General features: G+C 37.9%; 1 protein-coding gene and 1 pseudogene across 1 annotated transcript; both read right to left on the reverse strand.

Moving 5' to 3' along the window:
- Positions 1-3,172: 3,172 nt before the first annotated feature.
- Positions 3,173-5,346, reverse strand: LOC120280486 (annotated as a pseudogene).
- A 7,318-nt stretch (positions 5,347-12,664) lies between these two features.
- LOC120280732 (multicopper oxidase LPR1-like) lies at positions 12,665-16,287 on the reverse strand. The gene is made up of 3 exons (XM_039287677.1): positions 15,947-16,287; positions 13,312-14,766; positions 12,665-12,874 (listed from the first exon to the last, which is right to left on the reverse strand). Exons 1-3 carry the CDS (start codon positions 16,151-16,153, stop codon positions 12,821-12,823), a joined length of 1,716 nt encoding a protein of 571 aa, XP_039143611.1. The 5' UTR covers positions 16,154-16,287; the 3' UTR covers positions 12,665-12,820.
- Between the last annotated feature and the right edge of the window lie 9,995 nt (positions 16,288-26,282).

Genomic DNA, 26,282 nt, shown 5'->3' on the forward strand with positions numbered 1-26,282 from the left:
AAATTATGATTTCTCGTTACCCCCTAGAAAATCGAGACTTCAAGGTGGGATGAGAGAAATTTCATGGAAAATTTCTCGTTACCCCAAGAAAGTCAAGGTGGAATTAGAGAAAATTTTATGAAAAGTCTCGTTACTCAGAAAGCAAAGCTCAGTGGTGGAATTAGAAAATATGAAAATTTTTCTAGATTCTGCTAAAAGCCAGAAAGCTCGAGGTGGAATTAGAGAAAATTTTTATGAAAAGTCTAGTTACCCCAAGAAAGTCGAGGTGGAATTAGAGAAAATTTTATGAAAAGTCTAGTTACTCAAGAAAGCCCAAAGCTCGTGGTGGAATTAGAGAAAATATGAAAAATTTTTCTAGTTACCCCAAAAGCCAAAAGCTCGAGGGTGGAATTAGAGAAAATTTTATGAAAGAGTCTCGTTACCCCAAGAGAAGTCGAGGTGGAATTAGAGAAAATTTTATGAAAAGTCTAGATTACCCGAAAGCAAAGCTCGTGGTGGAATTAGAGAAAATATGAAAAATTTTTCTAGATTCTGAAAAGCCCAAAGCTCGAGGTGGAATTAGAGAAAATTTTTATGAAAAAGTCTCGTTACCCCCAAGAAAGTCGAGGTGGAATTAGAGAAATTTTTATGAAAAGTCTAGATTTACTGCAGAAAAGCTGAAAAGCTCGTGGTGGAATTAGAGAAAATATGAAAATTTTCTAGTTACTCAAAAAGCCAAGCTCGAGGGTGGAATTAGAGAAAATTTTTATGAAAAGTCTCGTTACCCCAAGAAAGTCGAGGTGGAATTAGAAATTTCATTAGGATTTTTTTCTAGAAGAAGCCCATGAAGAAAAAAATTACCAAAATACCCCCACTCACATTCATCCTTCATTCATTCATCATTTTTTTTTTCTCATTTTTTTTTGTCTCTTTTTTTCATTCTTCATTTCTTCTCTTTTTTACCCCTCATCCTTCATATTTTCCTTCCTCTCTCTTTTTACTCACCCTTCTATTTTTACATTTTTTTCCCTTCTCTTTTTTCTTTTTACTCACCCTTCCATTTTTTTTCCTCTCTTTGTACTCACCCTTCATTTTTCTTCATTTTTTTTTTTTGCAAAAGTACCCCTCACTAATAAACTCCTTCTCTATTTTTTTCAAATGAAAATGTTCCTTTTCTTACCCAATCACCAACATCAATAAAAGGGTTCATCCTTCCAAATATTCTTTTTTTTTTCTTTACAATCATCATCACCATACGATCGAAAAATAGCTTTGAATTTCGCTGAAGTCTTCCTTTCAATTCTGCAACAACATCATCAATGAACTCCTCGGTATTCAAATATTGGTCTCTGGTCACCTTGGATCCATAAAGGAGGAGGCCAAGATCTTTAGTCATTTTTTCTAGATTCCACGCATTCAACGCAGGCAGCTTCAAGCTTCAATAGTTTTTTTATCAGGGCAAGCCAATATTGATGTCATCAAACCCCAGGGACTCAAAGCCTTGAGCTAAGAAATCATTCATATTCCAGCAGCTTCAAACTTTTTTTTTTTTTCATTTAGCTCCATACACTTCTTGGAATATATCTCTAAATCTCCCATCATATTTCTTGAGAATTGTATCTTTAGTGCTAAGACAAAGTGGCCATTTCTTCTGGTAAGCAGTACTCATTGAAGCTGCAGCAAAGCGCGAATTGACCCGTCAACTCGAAGTCCTTCAGGAGAGGATTTGGTCCAAAACCATCATCGCGATGGCGGCAGTAGCGAGCGATTGCACCAGCTGCGGCTCCGGCTCGTCCGAGACAAACATCGAAGAGATGAGGCGGTAAGCGTCGAACATGAGAGCTAGGATGGTGAGGAAAGTCGTCGGCATGGATCATCTTCGCCATCGCCGCACAGAACACCATGCCTCTTCTTCTTCTTCTTCGCTTGAGTTGGTAAGAATGAGAGAAAAGCATGTACGTGCATGGGTAGGAGCTCACAACAAGAGAGAGAAAGGAAAGAGAGCCGGGTTCTCGCAGATGAGGAAGAGAGAGAAAAAGAGCACGGGTAGAAAAGACAACACGAGAGGGAGAAAAGAATGGAAATTCATGCTGATTTTTTTTATCATGGATGCATGTACGTGCCTTTAAATTATTAAGAACATCAACATAACCATGGGCTGGTGGGACCCCATATAAAATCATGCATGCATCTTATCTTAACAATAGGCACATGCTCATCATTGAAAATGGAGTTCTACACATGCATGAGGTTTGAAGAGAACGCATGTAAAATATGAGGAAGGAAGTGGGGCCCGGTGCATGTGAAAGCATGAATGCATCTTATCAATTTAAATGTACATGATAACAAAATCATGATCAAAAGGGTACATATGAGCATATGTATATAGTCCGAGGCACATAATACCTTTTTTTATGGTTTCAATTTCTCTTCGTCTTCTCCCTATTGTTTCTTTTTCCGACTTCCTCTTCCCCCGTCCTCAGTTCTTCCTTCCTTTGAAAAGCTTTTTTTGTTTTCTTTCTTTTTTTCGTCTTCTCCTTTCTCTCCTTCTTCATGCGCCCTTCTTCTCCTTAGGCCCCGAAGATCCTCACACCCGAAAAAAAATCTCCAACTCCCAGGAGATTTTTTTATTTTTTTATTTTTCTATTTTTTATTTTTATTTTTTTATATTTTTGAATTCAAAACTTCCTATCTTATCCATAATATATATTTTCATATATATTTGAATTTCCCTCCTTTTTATTATTATATTTTATTCATTATTATAAAATATATATGTATATTTTTTTTTTAAATTTCAAACGACATGTATATATATCTTCAAATATATATACATATATTCTCTCTCCTCTCTTTTTTTTTATATCATTATTATTATTATTATTATATTATTTTTTATTTACCCCCCTACTTTTATTTGGAATAGGATAATGCCCCTTAACTCCTTTTTTTTGCTCCTGTTTGAAGTAGGAGAATATGATTTATCACTATGATTTTTGTTTATCTTCTTCTTTTTTTTGTTTGATATGAATTCAAAGCACAATGCTAATTTTCTAATGGGATTAGGAATAATAATTTTCTATATAAACAATAAGCATTTACATGCCATGTAATCTAAAACTCAGATTTTCTAACTCTTTTACTATTATATAGGTATATAATTATTATTTTTATTAAATTATTTATATGGTATTTAAGGTAAGAGAAAAAAGAAACTCACGTGACAGTGGTAAACATAACCCGGTTCAATGGTGGCATCGAACGGGTACGTTGTATTCCCCGGTCCAAGTAACTCGAACCGAACCAACATCGTGGTCATGAACCCTGGCTTAACCTTGAACACGTTCTTCCAACCCCTCTCATTCTTCGCCACCTTAGTCTTTTTCCCAACCGCATGATCATCCACGTGGCACTTGATCGCATCGTTCAACCTCGTCATGCAATCCTTGAACTTCTCCAGCTTATGGATCTTGCGTTGCTCCAGCGCTGCTAAGTGGGCCAGGTGTATGTGCAGCGGGTGATTGTCATCCGTTAGATTGATCACGTGCCAGATCTCGGACGTCCCTGACTTCGGCGTCTCCGTCACCGGCTCTTCGAATGCCTTCCCGTTGAGATAGAGATGAGTGGGTCCATCGCTCAGGCTCGTGTACTCGTACATCGTGATATAGCGCGTTTTCACAGCGCTTTGCAGCGAGGGTTTGGGGAAAACAAAGAGTTGCCTCGGGATCCGTGACCCATCAGGAGATCTCTGCCGTTCGATCACGAACTTCATCACCTTTCTGTTGGTCGCGTCGACGGTCTCGCCGGAGGGGAACGGGTACGGCGCGTCGTTGAGTAGGATCGCTGAGTCAGTCGGCGAGTTGGAGAAGTCAACGATGACATCGGCGATCTCGGATGGGGCGAGGAGGAAGCCAGTGGTCTTAACGGGTTTGGAGAGGTAAGTGGAGTCGGATCCGATATGGAAGAAGGGGAGAGCGTTGGAGAAGAAGAAGCGGAAGAAGCGAGCGTTGCTGGCGTTGAGGATTCGGAAGCGGTAGCGGCGGCGCTGGACATGGAGGCGAGGCCAGACCTTGCCGTTGAGGAGGGTTGCCATTGAGGGTGGATCGAAGGGTTATTGCCGGTGGAGTTCATGTAGATGGAGCCGTTGGTGCGGAAGCTTCGATCGAAGACGATGAGGTTGAGATCGAAGGGGGCGGAAGGGAGGGAGAGGTGTGATTCGAGAGAGGGATCGCGGAGGATGTAAGCACCGATGAGGCCGGCGAGGAGATTGACGCGAGTGAGGCCCATGGCGTGATTGTGGTACCAGAGATTGCCGGGGGATTGGACATTGGGGTAGGAGGAGGTCGGAGAAGACCAGGTTGGGCCGGTGGAGCGGAAGCCGGAGGTGAACCAGGAGTTGGGGTTGCCGTCGGAGAAGGGAGGGTGGACGCCGCCGTGGAGATGGACGACGGTGGGGACGCCGCCGGAGGAGGGCATGGCGGTGGGGATGGTGGGATCCCATGGGAGGATATGGTGGGAAGGGAGGTGGTTTTCCCAGGTGACGTCAGTGTGGACCCCACGGAGAGCTTTTATAGTGGGGCCCGGTACGGTCGCTGATTCCTTTGAGAGACCGTACGCGAAGACACGTGTCGCTGGGATATCCCTGTGGAATTTCTGGTAATAAAAAATAAAATAAAATAAAATATCAACTACTTTTTATTCTAAGGTGGCGGCGTTATGTTTTGCGTGTTCTTGGTTTTAATTTATAAATTATTTCTTTTATTAATATTTTATATATTATTAGTGAAAATAATTAGTTATTAGTGCAATCATGTTATTGTATCAAACATATCATTGGTCAATATTATAATGCTACACTGTGAAACAGTTCCCACGTATTTTTTTTTTTTAATAAATAAGTGAGAAGAGCTCCATTTAAAAAACAAAAATCAAGTGATATTTATAGTGTTAATATTTTAATACATTTGTGTTAATTTTGAACACAAATTTTGAATTCAAACTCTTAAACAAAAATGACCAATTTATTATAAATAAATAAATTTTATAAGTTAAAAATCTAATTATATTATATATATTTATAAATGATTTTTTTTTATAATCACTGTCGATTTTAATTTAAAAATATTCTTTGCCATAATGAAATTATACTTATAAATACAGACTGACCCAGAGCTTGTCGAACATGCCGATAGTGAGATGACCGGGGACAAGGGAGCCGTCTTTAACACTGAATCCGTGCACTTTGGGCATGATCGGGAGGTCGACGAACATCTTGAGCCGGGATGCATTCAAGAGCTTGTTATCATCGGCCCAAGAGCGTCTCATTGCCATTAACAAGTACATCAAGAAGATAAAAAGCTTGTCCATGGCTCCAAGTTATAAACTAAATGAAGGAGTTAGAGTTGGAGAATGGAAGGGGTGTAGAGAAGTGGAAGCCCTTAAGACGTTTAAATAGGCCTCCGTGTTGTTGAGAAATCGTTAACAGTAAATCATTAATATTGTTTTACTTACTTTCCAACCAAACAAAATAGTGAGATTAAATTATATGCCTCACAGTTCCTAACTAAATTTGACATTTTAGTAAGTATTTTTTTAATAATTTTATTTTATTATTGAAATATTTTCATTATTTTGATATGTTAGAATAATATAAATTTAGATTGATTGCTAGAAATATGAGAGCTTTTGGAGTTTTTTTATAATCGTACAATATCTTATAATTTCAAAGTTTACTTTTATAGAATGGTTTTTAGAAAAGTTATGATGTACATGTAAAAAAGTTATATAGTTAAAAAATAATATACTCAATGGATGAACACATATAATTGAAAAGAGGATATTGAGATGTGCGTTGGATATTATAAAATAACTGAATAAAAAATAAGTTTACCTGAAATAGATTAAAAATGATATTTATTGTTAATAAGTTAAAGAAAAAAAATCGTCTTATAGGTAAATGCCATATAAAGTTAGTAGAAGAACTTTAGATAAATGACCTTAAAAAAATAGAGGTAAATGTAAAATGTTTTTCATAGAAACTTTATTTAGTAATACGTATGTTTTTAGTTTATCTAATCCTTTAGCTTTTGATAAAACATTGAAGAAGATTCATATAGTCAATTTCAAATAAATAAGACTAATGACTTTTATAGTGGTATATATCATAAAAATGACTTTTTAATTTTAAAATATTATTATTAAAAATATATAATTTTTTGTATAGGTACAAGTATGATTTTATATTATTGGACGTGATTAATTATTTTAATCATTGAGTTCATAGAATATATTATTAAGATAGTCTACGTCTTAATTATTTCCACATTAATAATGTCTATGTATGAAATATCTTTTATTTTTAATAAAAAAAACATATTTTTAATGAAACAAAGGTGAGTTATCGGGCGGTAAGCAAGAAAGCTTTGATGCGTGATGTTCACCGAATGACAAAATGACTACAAGTGATTTGACTCTGTTTAAAGCAATTGATTTGATTAATCATTAATTTTTTTAAAGTTATGTTTGGATTTAAAATATCAGCGTGTTCATATGTTATATAAAGTCAGGAATATCATCATGTCAATTTAAATAAGTTCTTTACTTAAAAATTTTGTAACACGCTATATAATTGTTTATATAAAAAATTTTCATTCCTAATCTCATTAGGAATTTGGCATTCTACTTCGAATTAAAATCAAACAAAAAAAGGGGAATAAATAAAAATAGTGATGATGAATTATATTCTCCTACTTCAAATAGAAAAGAAAAAAAAAGGGGAGATAAGGATTATCCTATTCCAAATAAAAGTAGGGGTGTAAATGAAAAAATAATAATGATAAAGAAGAGGAAAGAGAATATATATATATATATATTTATATATTTGAAGATATATATGCATATATATATATTCGTTCGTTTGAAATTAAATATATTTGAAGATATATATGCATATATATATATATATTTAAAAAAATATATATGTGAATAATAATAAAAAAGGAGAGGGAAATTCATAAATAAATAAATAAATAAAAAAGAAGAGAGATTATGGAGAGGGATGGGAATTTTTGAATTCAAAATTTTTTTAAAAAAAATCTCTCTCCCGGGAGTTGAATATTCTTTGGGGTGTTGAGGATTTTTGGGGAGGCGAAGAAAGAGAGATAGACGGAAGAAAAAAGAGAGGAGAATTTAAAAAGACAAGTGAGAAGGAAGGAGAAAGTGAAGAAAAGAAAAGAGAGGAGAGACGAGCAAGGGAGACTGGAAAAAAAGAAGAGAGAAAAGATAGAGGAAAGAAGAAGGAAGTAGAGGACGTAGAGAAACTTTTAGCAGATAAAAAGGGACGACCTGGAAGGTATCGTAGCTTTGGTTTATCTCTCAAAAATTAATATGATTTTTTTGCATGTAAAGAGAACCGGATGCCTGTACCCATATTAGTATGAATTTTATTTTATAATTATTATAATTTTCTTTTTTTCTTTTTTTTCATGCGTTTAAAGAAAAGTGGATGCACGTACATGCATTTGCCTGGATTCCTTTCTCCTTCTAAAAAAAATATATAAAATTTCTTTTTCATGCATGTATGCACATGCATTGTCTTGAATCTCTCCTCTAAATAAAAATATATATATATATATGTAGCCTGGATTCCTTTCTTCTTCTAAAAAAATATATATAAAATTTCTTTTCATGCATGTATGCACATGCATTGTCCTGAATCTCTCCCTCTAAATAAAATATATATATATATATGTAGCCTGGATTCCTTTCTTCTTCTAAAAAAATATATATAAAATTTCTTTTCATGCATGTATGCACATGCATTGCCCTGAATCTCTCCCTCTAAATAAAAATATATACATGTAATTGTTTTTCCATGCATTTAAAGAGAGTCATGCACGTGCACGCATCAGATGTTTTCTCTCTTCTTTCTTTCGTGCTCCCTCTCTCTTTCCGTCAAACCCTCGACCATGGATCCCTCTCCCGATCTCTTCGTTAGCAGCGCCAGTGACTCCTCATCATCGGGCATCTCCTCGGCGGACCACGGCTGGCAGAAATTTTTTTTGCGAAGCACTAACGTCACCCGGATCCTCTCCTGCCACTCTAACGGAAAGCTCAAACTTAAGACCGACTAACTTCTCTCTCGGGGCCAGCTTCTCTCAAAGCAATGTGGTGAGGTTCATGTCCGATGATGTGAAGATCTTGTTGGTGAACTAGAACAAATAGATCATCCCCTTACTTCCACAATAGCCTCTCCACTGTCTCATTTCACTTCCTTGCCGGATTCGACATTTTGAAGCCTTTATCATCATCCCACAGGATGAAAGCGATCGCTGCTGATCGGAACCGACCCATTATGCGCTGGTATTCTCAAAAAAAAAAGGAGGCTCCTTTGATCAAGGTTTGAATTGGTCGCTCCGAAGATCTTGAAGCAAATAGTAGATGATCCTTCTGGGACCCCTGAAGCTTCCGTCTTAGAGTCAATGTCCGAGTTTCTCCCATAGATGATCACCGAATCGATTGTCTCTGAGAGTTCTGTCGCACGGCGAGGTGGTAATATGCACAATCTAGACCCCCAACTTCGATCCAGTATGCTCAGAGAAGTTCTCTAGTGAATGCAGCGACAGTTGGAGTACTTGATGCGCAATAAGATGACATTCTTCGATTTGGGCTCTGATTTCTTACTGTAGCTCTTCCATCCACCTTTGATTCCACTGACTACTTCTTTGAGTTTGCTGCAGTTCTACTGGACGGAATAAAGGAAGGGCAGGAAGTGTATGATGGTGAGAGTGTGGATAATGAAGAAGGTGATGCTGACTTTAAGCTTAGGATTGAAGAGGCCTTGGATTCCCAATTGTTGGTGTAAGACTTGGTGGTAACTAGTACCACTTGTTTGTTTGTTACAATTTATAAAATTTCTCTCGAATTACACAAAGAGTTTTCTTTGTCCAAAAAAAAATGGAGGAGGAGTTTATTGGTGAGGGGTATTTTTTTTTTGTAAAAATGAAAGGGAGTAAAAAAAGAGAAGAAGGAAAAAAAATATGAAAAAATGGAAAAAAAAAAGAAAAAAAAATATATGAAAGGATGAGTTAAAAAGTGAGTAAAAGAAAAAAATGAGGAAAAAGTGAAGGATGAATTTGAGTGGGGGTATTTTGGTAATTTTATTTTTGTAAGGCCTTCTATATAAAAAAATTCTATGAAATTTCTCTCATTCCACCACGAGCTTTCGACTTTATCTTGAGAATGTAGAATTTCTATGAAATTTCTCTCATTCCACCTGAGCTTTTGGCTTTTTCTTGGGAATCGAGAAATTTTTTTCATGATTTCTCCATTCCACCATGAGCCTTGGCTTTTTCTCGGGAATCGAGAATTTCTATGAAATTTCTCTCATTCCACCTCGAAGCTTCTTTCTTGGGAGTAACGAGAATTTCTATAAAATTTCTCAATTCCACCCTCAAGCCTTGGCTTTCTTGGGGTAACGAGAAATTTTTCATGATTTCTCTCATTCCACCATGAAGCCTTGGCTTTTCTTGGGGTAACGAGAATTTCTATGAAATTTCTCTCATTCCACCTGAAGATTCGGGCTTTTTCTTGGGGAATCGAGAATTTCTATAAAAATTTCTCTAATTCCACCTTGAGCTTTGGCTTTCTTGGGGTAACGAGAAAATTTTCATATTTTCTCTAATTCCACCTTGAGCTTTGGCTTTCTTGGGGTAACGAGAAAAATTTTCATATTTTCTCTAATTCCACCGTGAAGCTTTGGCTCTCTTAGGATAACGAGAAAGTTTGTATATTTTCTCTAATTCCACCTTGAGCTTCGGCTTTTCTTGGGGTAACGAGAAATTTTTCATGATTTCTCTCATTCCACCTTGAAGCCTTGGCTTTCTTGGGGTAACGAGAAATTTTTCATGAAATTTCTCTCATTCCACCTTGGAGTCTTGACTTCCTAGGGGTAACGAGAAATTTTTCATAAATTTCTCTCATTCCACCTTGAAGTCTCGACTTTCTAGGGGTAACGAGAAATTTTCATAATTTCTCTAATTCCACCTTGAAGTCTTGACACTCTTGGGGTAAAGAGAAATCTTTTCATAAAAAAAATCAAACCCTTTCTTCAAGCTCACTTTGAGGTCTCTTGACGCTCATTGGAGTAAAAAAGTGAAATGAAAAGAAAAGTAAAAAAAAATTCCTTGAAGTGATAAAAAAAATGAAATGAAAAGTTCACAAAAAAATATCTCCCATCAACACTTATAAAAAAAAAAGAAAAAAAAAGTTGACAAAGATTTCTTAAAGTTCACTTGGAGGTCTTTTGATACCCGTTGGAGTGAAAAGAGATGCAATGAAAAGTACAAAAATCTTTTTCTTGAAACGAAAGGAAGAGTAAAAAAAATGAAGATTTCACAGAGAGGAAAAAATGATGATGGATAAAAAAAATGAATGAAAATTTTCATAAAAAGAAGAAAAAATGTTTCTCGTCAACACTCATTGAAAAAAAGTTGAGTTAGCAAAAGATTTTTCCTAAGCTCATTATGAGGTCTCTAAAAAAAATGAGCTTGAGGTTCACTTTAAAATCAAGTCAAAATTATCAAGTTAATGACCTAACCATGCTAAAGGTCACGACTTAAAAAAAAATAAAATATATATAATCAAATGGTCAAGGCTCAAAAGCATTGAAGAGCTAAGACCTAAATGCATCATGTAAACGACAAATGCAACTCTGAAGTTTTAAGGTACTAAGAAGCCAAAGACTTGAGGAGTTTCACAAGTCAAGGAGTTGGAGATTTTACAAGCGCAAAGAGCCAAAGTCTTCAACGATAAAAGAAGCAAAAGTGGCCAAGTAGGCAGCTCGTAAATGTAAAGTGGTCGCAGCTTGGACTAAGCTATGTTTCAAGACATAAATCCACATAAAAAAAAGGGAAATCGAGGAGAGCTACATCCACAAAGCTAAAAGGATCTTCTGACACACTTTCAGTATAGGAGCTAAGAGCGCCAGCTAAAAAAATAAATTTTTGAAGAGCATGATAAAAATAGCTCTTTTTAAAAAAAAATCTCTTGTTAAGCTCTCTTAGAGGATAGCTCTCTACTTTTGTATTCTTGTCTATGATCATGTATTCGCATGCATCTTTGAAATTAAATATAAAAAAAATTATCATGTTTATTTAGTTAATTCTCATTCACACTTGTTTCTTAATCGGAGGTTCTCATGACATTGTCTGGGGTAATTAATATTAGGGGCTTGCCCCTAATAGGAGTTATGAACCCGCAATCATCTGAAATATAAAAAAAATTAAATTTTGATTTGTGATCCATGCTTTTCAACCGGTCATACCCTAATTAAAGGCCGGGTGGAAAGAAAGGAGCCCACAATAATATTTGGAATACTGGCATGTTAATTAGTATAAGTTTTTTGTGTAAAAGTTTTGTCAATTTAAATAAGTTCTTTACGTAAAAATTTTGTAGCACGCTATATAATATTTGGAATACTAGTACGCTATATAATATTTGGAATACTGGCATGTCAATTAGTATAAGTTTTTTGTGTAAAAGTTTTATAAACCACTGAAAAGATGGGTTTAAACTTTTCTTCACGCTTTAATGTGTGATATTCATGAAATGGCAAAAGGACTCAAGTGGCATAATTTTGTTTAAATCAATTGATTTGATTGAAAATTTTCAAATATACGTTTTGGATTTAAAAATAACAGCGTGTTCATATGTTATATAATGCTTGGAATATTAGCATGTTATTTGACATAAAATTTTGTGTAAAGTTGTTGTGTCCCATTAAAAAAATGGGTTTAAACCTCCGTTCATGCATGCAGAGTGAGTATATAGATGCTTATTCACTTTGTAAAAAAAAAATTATTTAGAATGCCATAATTATTTAAAAAAATATATCTTATAACAAATTAATTAATGAAGATACTGATTAATAATTAAATTTAGCAAAATAAATAAATAAATAAGTCATTAGATTTTTCATCTATATTCTCATAATAATCAATATATAATTAAGAATTGCATTTGAAATATTATTATTTATAAATTAATATCGATTGAAGAACTATTTTTTCTTTTGATGACAACAGTGGGTAGAGAAGGGGTTGTTCATAACTAGCTTATAAAAAAAAACTATTTTTCAGTTTTTTTTTACAATTTCTGCTTTTGCAGAAAAGCCAATATAAACAACTTTTTTTGAATTCAGAATTGCTTAAATACTTCTGGGTTTTCCAGAAGTTAATTCAAACAAGTCCTAAGTATAAGCTTTGTGGTTTAGGATTTGTTTGGAGTAGTTTTTTGAAAATCCCAGAAGTATTTTTGTTATAAATTAAATATTTTTTTGTTCAGAAAAACTTGTTTATATTGGTCTTTCTAAAAAAAAACAGAAGTTGATAAAAAAAAAACAAAAAAAATGTTTTTTCAAAAGCTAGTCGTGTAATATTTTTGGGAAAAGCACTTGTGAGAAGCTGTGCCAAACTAAAAAATCACAAAAAAATAATTAATTTACTCCGAGAAGTTCTTTTCAAAAAATCCTTCAACCAAACTTAAACAAAAAACACTTTTTTATAAGCCAATCCAAAAAAAACCTTAGTCTCTTTTTATCTTGAAATTTTGAATACATGAAAATTGGTTGCGCGTTAGTATTTGTATATTTTTATGCAATCAAGAATTTTTGCCTAGGAAACAAAAATTACACCATAACATTATTCATTTTCTAAATATATGTAAAGAAAGTCAGACAACAGGGCCATTGTGACTTAAAATGCTTAAATGTTTCACTTTGAACACACTCACACACATTATTAACCCAAAATATCAATCACAGTACAATAGATGATGATGATCTTTATGGCTTGAGTTTCAATGGTCTCATCATGGCATTGTCTTCATGGTCCAATATCTGCATTTTTCAAATACATTAATGACAAACACTCCACAAACATAGTGAGGCATACAAAGTCTAACCTACCACTAAATTTAGTTGTATTCATAATTAATCAAGCACTTATAATCAATAATTCAAAATTTATTAATTTTGACTTTTCCTTCCTAGCGACCAGTCAAACCAAATTTTTATTATGTAGTTAAGCTAACAAGAGTGGATTTTCACTTTTCCAATTAAATAAATAATTGATTATAATGTTCCCATAGTAACACATTAAATGAAATATAAGCATTTACATGCCGTGTAAATTAAAATTCACATTTTTTTTAAATCTATTATTATTAATTGTGTTTAACCTACAATTTATATAGTTATATAATTATTATTATAATTATCTTATTTATATGGTATATAAGTGCATATTTGAAAAAAAGGGAAAAAAAGAAACTCACGTGACAGTGGTAAACGTAACCCGGTTCAGCGGTGGCATCGAACGGGTACGTCGTATTCCCCGGTCCAAGTAACTTGAACCGAACCAACATCGTAGTCACGAACCCGGGTTGAGCCTTGAACACGTTCTTCCAACCCCTCTCATGCTTCGCCACCTTATCCTTTTTACCAACCGCATGATCATCCACGTGGCATTTGATCGCGTCGTTCAACCTGGTCATGCAATCCTTGAACTTCTCCAGCTCCAAAATCTCGCGTTGCTCCAGCACTGATAAGTGGGCCAGGTGTATGTGCAGCGGGTGATTGTCATCCGTTAGATTGATCACGTGCCAGATCTCGGACGTTCCTGACTTCGGCGTCTCCGTCGCCGGCTCTTCGTATGCTTTGCCGTTGAGATAGAGATGAGTCGGTTCATCGCTCGGGGTCGTGTACTCGTACATCGTGATGTAGCGCGTTTTCACAGCGCTTTGCATCGAGGGTTTGGGGAAGCGGAGGAGATGTCTCGGGATCCGTGACGGATCGGGAGATCTCTGCCGTTCGATCACGAATTTCATCACTTTGCTGTTGATCTCATCGACGGGGTCGCCGGAAGGGAACGGATACTTCGCGTGGTTGAGGAGGATCGCGGAGTCGGTCGGCGAGTCGGAGAAGTCAACGATGACATCGGCGATCTCGGATGGGGCGAGGAGGAAGCCGGTGGTCTTAACGGGTTTGGGGAGGTAGGTGGAGTCGGATCCGATATGGAAGAAGGGGAGAGCGTTGGAGAAGGAGAAGCGGAAGAAGCGAGCGTTGCTGGCGTTGAGGATCCGGAAGCGGTAGCGGCGGCGCTGGACATGGAGACGAGGCCAGGCCTTGCCGTTGACGATGATGGCGTCGCCGAAGTACTCGGGTTGCCATTCAGGGTGGATCGAAGGGTTGTTGCCGGTGGAGTTCATGTAGATGGAGCCGTCGGTTCGGAAGCTGCGATCGAAGACGATGAGGTTGAGATCGAAAGGGGAGGAAGGGAGGGGAAGGGGTGATTCGAGGGAGGGATCGCGGAGGATGTAAGCACCGATAAGGCCGGCGAGGAGGTTGACGCGGGTGAGGCCCATGGCGTGGTCGTGGTACCAGAGATTGCCGGGGGGTTGGACATTGGGGTAGGAGGAGGTCGGAGAAGACCAGGTGGGGCCGGTGGAGTGGAAGCCGGAGGTGAACCAGGAGTTGGAGTTGCCGTCGGAGAAGGGAGGGTGGACGCCGCCGTGGAGGTGGACGACGGTGGGAACGCCCCCGGAGGAGGGTTTGGCGGTGGGGATGGTGGGATCCCATGGGAGGATATGGCGGGAAGGGAGGTGGTTCTCCCAAGTGATGTCTGTGTGGACCCCGCGGCGAGCTTCGATTGTGGGGCCCGGCACCGTCGCTGATTCCTTTGAGAGGCCGTACGCGAAGACACGTGTCGCTGGGAGATCCCTGTGGAATTTCTGATTATAAAAAATAACGAATTAGTTCTTAATTTCTTATTCGAAACTTTTTTTTTTATCTAAAAGTATTTAAAGAATTAAAGAATAAAGAAAGTTATTTAAAATAATTATTATAATATTCAAACTTTGTTTGTTCTGTCACGTGAGTGTGGGGTGAAGCTTTTTATTAAATTATTTGAAAAACGACATGATTGTATTATCAATAATTTAGAAACTATTTATTTTATCAATATTTTAATATAAAATTTTTAAAAATAATCACACAGTGCACTACTTTTTGTGTATCAAACAAAACATTCCTACTAGGAGTATCAACTACACATTAAATTAGTTAAAATACCTTTATTTCTTTTTAATGATAAATGCAATAATCCCACGGTGATGAGAGACTAAAAAATAGTGTATCAAAGAGACTTTTTACATTCACTTTATTTTTCATATTTTAATTTAAGTGAAATTTTAAATAGTGTATCAAAGAGATTAAGTATTGCAGCATTAGCCAAATGTGATGAGAGACTCAAAAATAAATTTTACTGAGATTTTCTTTGGAGTAATAAGGACAAAATAAAAATTCAAATACAGTTCAATTTTTGAACTAATGTTAAATCTCACCTAATACGAACTGTAGCGTAATTCAACTTTAAATTAGTCAATCAAGACTTGAACATTCAGTCAACGAAGGATTTAACTAAGAATAATATATTTAAATATAATTTAAACAAAACAACAACTAAAGTGTGAGTAACACCACAATTTTTTACATATATATATATATATATATATATGTTAAAACCAAAAAATATATATATATATATAATTTTTTACAAAAAAAAAAAAACTGAAATTGATTGATGTAACACCACAATTTTTCTATTGAATTAATAAAGCAACAATGTTAGTATTCCACTTTTATCCACAAATCGCATCAAAATCCAAACAAAAATCTGAGAACAAACTCCAATTCCAAGATTAATTTTAAAAAATACAAAAAATAAAAAATAAAAAACCTCCCACAAAATCCAATCAAAAGACGAAACATTGCAACGAAATTTTGTTTTTTTTGTTTTAATTCAAAATATTCTTCAATCATCCTATGAAATCGGAATCCAGACGGACACTGCCCGTGAGATCGCCGGAAAAGTTAGAGAGAGAAAGAGAGAGAAAGGGCAGAGACACTGACCCAAAGCTTCTGGAACATGCCGATGGTGAGGTTTCCAGGGACAAGGGCACCATCATCTCTGACGCTGAATCCTTGCACTTTGGGCATGATCGGAAGATCGTCGACGAACATCTCGAGCTTGGACGGACTTAAGAGCTTGTTATCATCGCCCCAAGAGCTTCTCATCGCCATTAACAATGATATCAACAAGATAAGAAGCCTCTCCATGGCTCCAAGCTTCAGCCAAAGTGGAGAAGGAGAGGGAGAGACGAAGAGAATGGAAGGGGCTTGGAGAAGGGGCAGCCGTCCAGGGTTTATATTGGCCTCACATTGAGAAAGCTCTAATCGAAAATTTTTTAGGGATTTTTTAGGGATTTTTTTTCTAATCCCTGAAAACACAATGAAATTAGTTTTGTAAGTCATAGTCCCTCTTTAATTATTGCTCCACTGTCTAACTAAATATAAATTTTTTAATAATTTTATTTATATATATAATTTATTAAATTGTCTAAATGATTTTTATTTTTTAAATTTGTTATTGTTAGGAAAAAATTTATATTTAATGTGTATACGAGTATAATTTTGTATTGTTTAAGGTGGTTATTTATTGTTATCATTGAATTTATATATATAGTATTTATGTTTTGATGTGGTCCTTAGGATGGACTATGATCTATTCTTATGTTCACATTATTGATGTCTTTGTATGAAATATTTTTATAGTTTTTTTTTAAATACTGAGTTTATTGCTTTTCATGAAAAAAAAATAGATAATTTTTTTAAATGTATATTTTAACTTGAAAACTTGAAAAGTGTTATTTTTCTCTCTCAACACGCATCATGATTGATTACACTATTAAAAAAAACAATTACGTACATAAATTTAGACCGAGCAACCGAGCAACTACATTATTAAAAAAAATAATAACATGTGCAAATATAAACCAAGTAAGAATTGGGTCTATGTACACTAGGACATCAGAATTATAGCTATACAACAATTATTTATACTCTTAAAAATATATTTTTATTTATAAATTAAACTTTCATTACTTGGCAAAAAAATTTTACAAGGACTTGGATACAAATATTACTCTTGGTCATTGGTAAACTTCAAAAAAACGTATTACTATGGCATATTTTTTTTTGAAAATGAAACCAATGGGGTTGCAAGCAGCTAAGCAAGAATCTAGACTTTAATGTGTGTGGTGACCACTAGTTGACTAAATTCTTAGTGGGCTTCTGTGGGGTTCCGATGTTGGTGATGAGAAAACAACCGCAGGTGATGTGATTTTTTTAATTAATTTTATTTTATTTTATTTGTTTGTATTTCATTCTCAACCTAAATTAAAGACAATTTTTTAATAAAATAATTAAAATTTTAACAACCATACATATAATTTTTGTGATTAATGATCAAAATAAGTAGAAAATAATTGAGTCATGATTTAAAAAAAAAGCTTTTATTATAAAATATTTGAGAATTGTATTTAAAATAATTATTATTCATAAATTAATATAAATACTTAGAGAGGTATTTTTGAGCTATTGCCATTAGATTTCTCGTACAAAAGGAAAGCACGATGTATTGAAACAATAATTCTTTATTTATACAAGCTTGGTGATGTAGGGCTTCGTCACATTTCGTAAAAAAATATATAATGATAAAAGTTTTTATTGAATATTGATAAAATAGATTTAAAAATAATAATGGTAATAATAAACACATGAATAGAGGGATTACATAAGAATTTTGAAAAAATATATATGAAGAAAATCGTATGCATAAATTAAAAATATTTGAAGAGCATTAATTGAGAATAATTCTAATGTTCTCTTCGCATTCACGTGCACCCAGCACACCCGCACGAGTGTACACGCTCGTGCCAAGACTAACACCACACGTACGCACATTCCGTGGCCACTTGCGAACACATGCACAACACAAGACAAATAATTAGATAACTATATTTATAAATTATTAATGACTTTTTTAAAATTTTGAAATGCTGATTGAAATACCAGAAAATTTTGTGTCAAAAATACAAGAAAATTTTAATATAATCTCAATTAATTATCTAAAATCCTAACTCCCTTTTATTTTATTTTTAAATAAATAAATCATATTTATTAAAAAACTAATAAAAAATATAAAAAGAAGGACAAACAACTCATAAAATATCATCATTGATTTTTTTAATAAAATAAATAAATCACAATTTTATTGAAAAAACATAATAAAATATAGCAAAAATATAGAAGAAAAACAACCACATAAAGAAAATAGACAAACTAATATCCTCACCGGGGTGAAAAATATAGAGTTTAAAAAATAAAAAAAAAACATAGATAAGATGAAAAGAAAAACTGGACTGACGAAGACCATTGTCTGGAGGCACACACAAATGGTTAATTTTTTTAAAAAACTGAAGATATAATAAATAAAAGTGGAAATTGCCAAAAAAAACCCTTTAAGTCTCAGAAATCGCTAAAAACACCCTGCTAGTTTTGTAATCCCCAAAAACCCCTCCTTTTAAAAGTCTATGTTTTTTTCAAAACCCCCAAACCCCGTAGAATCGGATGTGAACGGAGTGAGTTTCAAATTTTTTTGGACGAAAATGCCCTTGCATGGGGAGTCGTGGGTCGCAGCCCATCTCGGCGATTTGAGAGGAAGCTGGGGGTTTTCCGTAGGGTAAACCCCGAGAGACTAATTTATCGAGCCGCTTAATTGCTTTTTTCTCAACTCACGCCTTCGCCTTTTCCATTTCAGTCGCCTCCGAAGTCGTTTCTACCGCGAAGCCTCCGTAATTGGCATTTCATCGCCTTTTTCCCTTTCCACCCAGATCTCAAGGAGAAGTCCCCCGCAGCAACTAGTTGGCATTTCATCGCTTGCAATCTAAGGTATTGAGTATGGTTTTTACGTTAACCTGCTCACTATAAAGAAAGATTTTTTTCGGTTTTGCTTTTGCGCTCCCTGCTTTTTGTTGGAAGATATCAAGTCTCGTAGGGGGATTTCTACCGGGTTTTGTTAGTCTCAGGAGATTTCTGGCTAGGGTTTTGTTTTTGTTTTTGCATTTTCGTATGTATACACTATCGAAATAGTTTTTTTCGATTGTTATGATTTGTGTAATATTTACAATGTACATTTCCCGCTTCGCTTTGATATGGTTGCAGCTTTTACAAACGAGGTCGACGCTTAAGAAATGAGATGTTACTGCTTAACATTTGTTGTCTCTGCTTAAGTATTCTCGCCTCTGCTTTAACAAAATGGGTCTCGCTTAACATTTTTATATCTCTGCTTAATAACCGAGAGTTTACCGCTTAAAAACCTTATATTTCCGCTTAAACTTTTGTCAATACCGCAGGCTTTGTGATTACGGCGGTCAACCTAGTTAACGGGCGTCGTTATTTCGACACCCGGCCATGAGACCTTAGTCGAATTGAAAGTTAACACGACCCCTCGACACTCGGGAGATTATTCGAAGGACACCGCTTGCAGCTGCTCATCGAGCTGGAAGCCATATACCAAGAGAGGGCCCTTCTTGATTCTCTTTTGCAAAGGCATCGATGGTCGCACTCAATAAATTCGGGATCTGGGAAAGCTCGCCGAAGTTTCGCACCTCAAGACGCTGGCCCTCGCTCTTGGTCTCAGGCTATGCGATGGCGACGCAGCTGGTCTTTCGTAAGAAGAAAACCATGTCGCCGTCAAGGGCTGTATCTATCAAAGACCTACGAGAGACACAGAGACTCCATCAAGAGCACTGTTGCGCAACTTGTTCGACAGAGGGGGTAAGAAGATAATTTTGTCAAACTCCCTAACGGTGTACTCTCACGGGACAGCCCTCTTCCCAAATACATCACGCTCGGCTCCGAACCGGATCGCTGATTACGCCGACGATCTACCGACCCACGGGCGACACGCACGGGCGCAGCGACGCACAAGTGGCTTTGCATGGAGGATATTCCACAAGCGTCCGCCTCGAGCGCAAGATAGATGCTGCCCGGAAGAAGCACTCAACACAGTGGTACATTAAGGGTCGCTTTGGCCGCGCTTAACGTCCCTGGTTTTACGAAATGACCGAACGTGGGAAGAAAGTCCGCTTTCGCGAAGATCCCAAGGATGTCGCTACACGGCGAAAGTACTTACCCGAAGCAAGCGATTTGTAGAAACGAGCTTGTCATCGCTCGATGGAAAAGAGGTAATAAATCATGGACAATGCTCTAACATAAGTCTTTTAATGTTTAAACATTTTATTTAGCGCTTAACTTTAGTATTTACCGCTTAACTATTATTCATAACCGCTTAAATATTTTTGTTCTCCGCTTAATTATATTCTATAACGCTTTAAATATATAGTTTTTTTATAGTTTAAAATGAACGATCTCACCGAAATTGTTTGGTTTACATATGTTAGTTTCTCGAGTCGGGTTCCTCCGAACGTCAAGAAGAAATATTTGTCGGCGCCAACCCGACTCGACTGGATGCCATCGCTCCCAACCACTCGCTCAAGGCGTGACGAGAGGGCAGCCTCTATCGCGCGCTACTGGACGCCGCTCTCCTACTTCCACCCCACCACGCCAGACGATTCCTCGACGCCGAGAAGCCCTCCCTACCCCGCAGATCGCAACAACCCCCTACCACGACAACGATAGGGCCCCCGACCACGGCAAAGTCCCTCCGACCGCAGGTACTCTCACCCGTGACATTGGGCTAAGATGTCACCGCGAACTCTTACGCAGTACGCCAGATATTGACGATCGAAGTTTCTGCATTGTCGCTCGTGTGGAGGCGCTCGAAGGATCGTTTCACAACCGGTCACGCGCCATCCTCGAAAGAATCGAGCACCCGGACGTAACGAGGCGCTTCGAATTCGACTGACGACTGACATCATCCGGAAGGTCATTCCAAAGGCGGCCACATTCGAAGAGACTTGCGAAAAAGAGGAGAACAATATCGCCTCGTCTCCATCGCCGTACCGACGATGAAACAATAGCAACACCATCGTGCGTCGACGTCAGTATCGAAGTCTGCCGTTTGACGACATGGCCACGACGGTGGAGGACATCGAGATGATGCGGGTTGCTGCTGCGGCTGAGAAGGTCGCCGACTCTTTCTCGATGAAATCGTCGACCCGGTGGAACCCGGCCGCCGAGATCGCGGCATCAAAGATGGACACAATCCTCAAGGTCAAGAACAAGTTAAGGCGTGTGTCTCCCAACGATGCCGCTGTCACGGCCACTGGCTGAGAAGATCGTCAATCCGTTGCCGCCGTCAGGCCGGGTCGATCAGCAGTCCCAAGCTGACACAATCCCACCACAACAAGAACCATGTAAGGGAAGTGTCTCGCGGTCGATGTCGCCGCCGTCTGCCCCTCAGATCGCCGCGACACAATCCCCACAACAAGAACAACAATGTAGTGACGTGTTCGTCAGTTGATGTCGTCGCCATCGTCCCCCGCATCGAGGCGAAGATGCTCGATGAAGACCCCGACCGAGCAACGAGAGAGATGATCAAGGCCAATCGAAAAATCGACTGCATCTTTCTGAAAAGCTTTTTATTCAAGAAGAAGAAAATGGGTTGGCTCGAGTCGTTTTAATAAATACGAAGCGGAGTTGATGAGGATCTTCCTCAATCGCCTACGGACTGGGTAAGTGTAACGCTTTTTATGATATTGTTTAAAGGGTTTCTTATAGTGTTTAACTATTACCTAATAGTGTTTAATACCATTATGTTATCATTTAAGTTTTTCGCCTTTACCGCTTAATTATATATAATATCATGTAACAATTGATAATATCATTTAAATATTTACAATATGGTCTTCTAATATCTCATATCGTTTAACCTCGAAAGATCTGTCGCGGTGGAAGAACGATCGTCACAAGACCACACGCGACAGGTTATACACGCCGCTGAGGGGAAGGAGATGGTCATCGATGATGCGATGGACGCTCGTATGCATAATACAAAAGTCGCCGAAAGCAAAGAGCCATATCCTTACAAGAAGCGCCTCATCATCGATCGCTTACATTGCTTTATGTCAAAAGCAGGACGACGCACATGACATCACTATGGCTATGATCGGGGATGCTGCCAAGCAACTCGCATGAAGTTCAAATTGTCATCCTCCCGATAATCACGAATGGCCACTTCCATGTCGTCTGCCCCGACAATGATAAACAAGAATACATGCATTATTCTTCGTCGTCCCGGTATACGATAAGGACGCATTGACATGGTAAGTTCTTTAATTATGTCCGATTAATATCCGCTTTGGTATTTAAATCGGTATTCTAATCTCGACTTGCATATCTCGACAGTCGAATCTATTCGACCTTTGTGTCGATATGGAGTTAGGCGAGTCGGCGACCATAGCACTCCGCCGCTGGACGCATACGTAAAACCCCACGCCAAAAACAAGGAAGCGCCGATCGCTACTCGCTCACGCCATGCGGTTTATCGAGCAATCATCGTGAGAAGTTACGCCACCGCAGTGACGACGCCTTACCTCAGATACGGTATGTTACCCGTGATACTTAAGGAGGGAGAAGGCACTCAGGTCCACGACAAAGGGGTCGTACACAAGCTGGGTTAAATTGCTGAATAACATGTCTCAGTATATCCGATCGCAATTTTGTTTTCAAACGTAAATTGACAAATTCAATTCATTGTTTTCGTGTTCAAGAACATGACTCAGTATATCTTAATGTAAAATTTTGTTTGTTTTGAATCAGTAAAGCGGGTTAAATCTATCTCGGTTTTATTTCATTGTTTAATTTACGCTGTAATTGTGTACATTTCACTTTTCATTGTTTAAATATAGTATATATCGCTTTAAACATCGCTTTTAAATATTTCAAATTACGGTGCACTCGCTTAAAATAACACTTTCTCGCTTAAATAAAACGCACTTATTGTTTAACTAAATATGGAAAGTTGCTCTCATCAATACACAATTCAATTCATTGTTTTTGTTTTCAAGAACATGACTTGTATATCTCAATGTAACTTTTGTTTGTTTTTCAATTGTAAAGCGGATGTTAAATTTTCATCTCGGCCATTTCATCGTGTTTAATTTACGTTGCAGTTGTGTACATTTCCGCTTCATTGTTTAAATATACCATATATCGCTTAAAACATCGCTTGAAATATTTTCAAATTACAAAACAGTATCCGCTTTAAAATAACAATGTCTCCGGTAAATACATTCAATCTGTAGAAATACACAATGTTTCCTCGCCATCGCTTCGGTTTATTAACAACGCTTAGCTCGGCGACAGCCATCGCAAGAAGATCGTCATCGCACGGATCCCTGCGTGGCCGTACATGTAACTGCTGACATCAAACGCCATGCACTCATCCTCTTTTCGCCTAGCCGCCCAGTCGCTTTTCTAGTCACAGCGGTCGCGAACGAAGCTCACGATTTCCGCCTCGAGCGTCGCTCATCGCTTCGTATGGGAATATAGCTTCCTGCATGCCGCCAGAATTGTCGACGGTGAGCACCGCTAATAAATCGATGTCACGCTGGTGTTCTGCTCGCATTATTGGCCGCAAGCATGTTTTCGCGAGGGATACCATAAACTTGCCACCTTCGATACGAACAAGTTCATCGGCGAGATCCACGGAGTCTGTCGTCGATTGTCGATCACTTTCGTGAACGATCATCGACCAACGCATCCAACACGCAAGATTTCGTACCGTCCCTCAACAATGATCTCTAACTTCGAATGTATGTCCGGGCATAAGTAGGGTCTCCCATTTGTCGCTTGCTCACGCCTGCTACATAACACGCGACTCAACTCTGAACCCTGCAAAATAAGGTTAAACAAAGACAAGATGATGGTTAAATAATTCACAACATGTTTAAACATTATCGTAATTAAATAAACGAAAATGATTAATATTTAAAGTCGAAAAGTGTAATTAAACAAAGACTGAGAATGTTTAGCGTAATACTAAATATTGGTGTAAATCAACATTCGCAGCATCTTACTGGAGTCGACTATTTTCACACGCAGAAACGGCTAGCTTCCTCGATCCAAGCATCGAATCCACTCGCTGACGCTCAATCACATCTCACCCCAACGATCACCTCCGAAATAGTATAATTCGACCAATGTGCCATATCCGACTTTATTAATCAACGGCATATGATGAGCTTGGTGATACGGGCTCGCAGCTCATTCACTTTGATCATCGAAATCTTTAGCCCGTGGACGCCCACGCACGCGGAAGCATATGTATCACAGACTCCTCCCTCAATCGCCTTCCCAAGTCCGACATTGGCTTTCATAAAATTGGCCTCCAAATCGTCGAAGATGCACGATGCGGCGAAGCGAAGACTCTGCAATCGCTTGACATCAAGGCCCCTTGGACCTCGTCCGACACTGAAGGTAATTATCTCATGATAATCTCCAGCCCTCGTATAAGGCATCGCCCAATCTTAGATATGAACCAAGTCCAATCTGGGCATCGGGTCTCGTGCTCGACGTATACCACAAAGGCGACGCGGAAAAATCATCATACTATCTTTCCCCGTGGCACCCGCAAGAGTTGCACTCCCGATATTTTTCCAAGGAGTGCGGTACCATCGAGAAAGCACAGCCGACCGCAAGCCCTCGAATCCCGCCAATACACGCTATGAAAGAGTAAAGACGCATTTTAAAACGATCACCGCCTCTCCACGATCGATATCAGTACGGATTTGTCTCAAACCACCTTATCCACATACCAAAGCAAGCATTATAGCGGAGACGCTCACCGCCGCTGAGGACCACCCTGCACGCTCTTTTCCGACCAAGCTCTCGCCAGGTCGGTATGTGGACACCATGTTCCCGCAGACATGTCCTTCCTCGAACGCCGGCGGCCTTGCATAGGTGATCGGCCCTAAGCTTTCCGAATCACTCGCGGCGCTAACCCATGGACGCTTTCGTGACGCGATTTTCGAACCTACGCCACCACCGCAAGTGCGTGACGGGTCGATCATTTCGACTCGAAGTATTTTGTATACTCTTTTCGACGCACGAAAAGCGCTAACGACAACCACTCTGGCAATGCATTCCAGCGCTCACTTCTGATGTTTTTCGCTCTTTTATGGATTTGAAGTCAAAATTCTGATCGTGACATGATTTCAAGTACATCCCCGAAATGTTCGACACCGCCAAAACGTCGACCAATATCCAACGACAACACTTCGTGATCGATCTCGACGAGAAGGAAGACATCCCACACTCGCCGTGGTCACCAGCTGGGACGAATGGGAGCGACTCGCAGAATCAATTCTCGCCAACACTTCTACCAAATGAAAGTGATCAATATGTTAAGTGGTTAGAATATAATGTTTAAGCGATAATGACAATAGTTAAACGTTAAATTAAATACTTAAACAATTAACTAATAACGTAAAAGGACTAGTAATCACATGTTAACCAAAATGATCGACATATTTAAACAATAAATGACCCTGCATCAATCGGAATAATTAAAAGAAAAGGAACTTACAACGAGTAAACCTGCTTTCATTAGGATTCTAAAGAATGGCACATTTTCTGCTTCTCGACGACAAGATCAACTACAAAGACATTAAGACGGAGCGGACGCGACACATCCGCTGGAAGTCAGACATCGCTTTTCATATCGGGCAAACCGCTTTTATATCCATCCGGTCGTGATGAACTTAACTCCCGCACAAGAGAGACTCGAGACCCCATCGCTCACATATCTCGCCTAACACCAATTCCCAAGAAGTCTCGAGCTGCGACATTTAGCACTCTTCCCTCCCCGTTGAATCTAGCAATACCACAAAAACTCTCCATAATATATCGGTCGAAAACCAAATCAGCATAAAACGAAATGAAAGAAGAACAAAACTAAGACGACGAAGAAGAAGTAGAAGATGTAGGAACAAATGTTGGAAGCTGCAGACAAAAAGCTTATGCGGGTACAGATGAGTAGAGGTTACATTTCAGACGCGATGATTGTGCATTGATTTTTCCCTCCATCCCAAGGGCAAAAAGGGAAATATATGTCATTGTCGTGAGGAAGACATGCTGTCATCGTTCGAATGAAAAGTTCTCAACTCAACACGAGTCTCTGTAAACGCTGCTTTTTACGCTTTAGAGATACGTATAGTGTCTAACATAGCTGCTAGCTCGTTTAACTTCAAAGTCTATATCACGTAAATAATACGCGTATTGCTTTAAATCGAAGCTGCTTTATCGACAGCCAGCGTTCTTTGGAATGGAGATACTGTCACCGGTCACCGGCTAAGCGTATTTACGTATTTTCAAACACCGTCTATTGTTTAAAAGAGTAACCGAGTATTGCTTAACTTTTTCTATTGTTTACAATGACGCT

This window comes from Dioscorea cayenensis, chromosome 17, assembly GCF_009730915.1.
Source record: "Dioscorea cayenensis subsp. rotundata cultivar TDr96_F1 chromosome 17, TDr96_F1_v2_PseudoChromosome.rev07_lg8_w22 25.fasta, whole genome shotgun sequence".
NCBI lineage: Eukaryota > Viridiplantae > Streptophyta > Magnoliopsida > Dioscoreales > Dioscoreaceae > Dioscorea > Dioscorea cayenensis.

Coding starts and splice junctions, on each gene's coding strand:
- LOC120280732 (XM_039287677.1), bottom strand. CDS start 16,153: ATGGAGAGGCTTCTTATCTTGTTGATATCATTGTTAATGGCGATGAGA. Junction 14,767..15,946: donor GCATGTTCCAGAAGCTTTGG/GTCAGTGTCTCT, acceptor TTTTATAATCAG/AAATTCCACAGGGATCTCCC. Junction 12,875..13,311: donor GTTACGTTTACCACTGTCAC/GTGAGTTTCTTT, acceptor TGAAAAATGCAG/ATATTGGACCATGAAGACAA.